This window comes from Austrofundulus limnaeus, unplaced genomic scaffold, assembly GCF_001266775.1.
Source record: "Austrofundulus limnaeus strain Quisiro unplaced genomic scaffold, Austrofundulus_limnaeus-1.0 Scaffold529, whole genome shotgun sequence".
In the NCBI taxonomy this organism is placed as follows: Eukaryota; Metazoa; Chordata; class Actinopteri; order Cyprinodontiformes; family Rivulidae; genus Austrofundulus; species Austrofundulus limnaeus.
Window position 1 is genome coordinate 71,616 of NW_013952931.1, and position 1,264 is coordinate 72,879.

The 1,264-nt window shown below is 45.8% G+C and overlaps 1 protein-coding gene across 1 annotated transcript in view; it reads right to left on the minus strand.

Annotated features, from left to right (window-relative positions):
* prrc2c (proline-rich coiled-coil 2C) overlaps positions 1 to 1,264 on the minus strand; it is a gene marked incomplete in the record, with an annotated part of 90,325 nt that overhangs the window by 64,758 nt on the left and 24,303 nt on the right. The window contains 2 exon segments of the mRNA XM_014026140.1: positions 663 to 772; positions 917 to 1,091. Of these exon segments, the coding sequence (XP_013881594.1) occupies positions 663 to 772; positions 917 to 1,091 (285 nt within the window).

The window sequence follows — 1,264 nt, forward strand, 5'->3', positions numbered from 1 at the left end:
GTATTTATTCCTTTCTACACACTTTGCAAATTACTTTTTCTGCACTCCACCTGTTTAAACTGTGAGCGCTCCGACAGGGTGACAATCATCCCGTCTATGCTTTGCCTTTCTTTTATTTTTTATTTTTTGTAAAGACAGTCAGACTGTCAGCCTTTCCCACAGCWCTTCCCCGCTGTACAAGGAGACAGTATTGCGCTATGACCGCAGGAGAAACGAGGTCCAGACTCGGCGAGCTTTTGTGCGTCCYRCTGGAGCACTGACTGTCACCTCGCTGCGTCACCATGTGCCGCGGCGCGCGCTCCTCCAGCTGCAGGCGTGCCGTCACGTAAACATGTAAACAGTTCGGCGWTCATTTTCACACACCCGAACCAGGTCTGGATAAGTTATGTTTTTTTCCCCCTCTTCATTTTCGCTCTCAGCCAGGCTGCTTCCCACTTCCTCTGTTTTGACTCCAGCAGGTTACATCATCAAAAACAATTGCACAGTTGGCCGGTAGACTACAGATCTCTATCATAGGACAAATTTATATAGTTTCTACCGTATATCGTTTATATCGCGCATTSCTACAACAGGTGTTCTTCAAACCCTTCAACACACACACCAAGAGTATCTTCTGCATATTTTGTTGCACGTAAAGAATCCATGTTAGGTTTAAGACTCACCATCTTGCTGTGTCTGCTTGCTGTTTGCCCAAGAGCGGCTGCCCCCAGCAGAAGGCTCTTGTGACTGTGCAGCAGCTGGTTTGCTTTGGGGTGGAGGAGTTTCCTGCTGCCTGCGACACAAAACAGAATCATTTTTAACAATACGAAACAAGACTGTTTAATGGTAAACTTGCTTTTTCAGAAAAACAAATAAAGTCTGAAAGGCTGGATGATAATAGAGCATGGCAGTGATTACAAGCGTTGAAGTTATTTACCTTTCATCCCCTGCTTCAGCTCTGGATGCCCAACCACTACCATCTTTAGGGACGATGCTGACATTTGGGTCATTTCCCTTGTTCTCTGCCTTCAGGCTGGGCAGGTTGGCTGGAGGGGGCATACGCCGGCTGACTGCAACTTTACCCAAACTCTGGAGCCCATGCCTGGCAGCCACTGGAAGAAACAATCCCAGAAAAAAACAAGTCAATTAATTCTTTTCATTTGACTTTCAGACAACATGCTTCACATCTTGGTCAACCCATTAATAAAGACAACTAGCTGCTGCTTCTAACAAACATGAATCATCAGTAGCTGTGTTTCCATTGCAAATGTGCGCAAAACTTTGT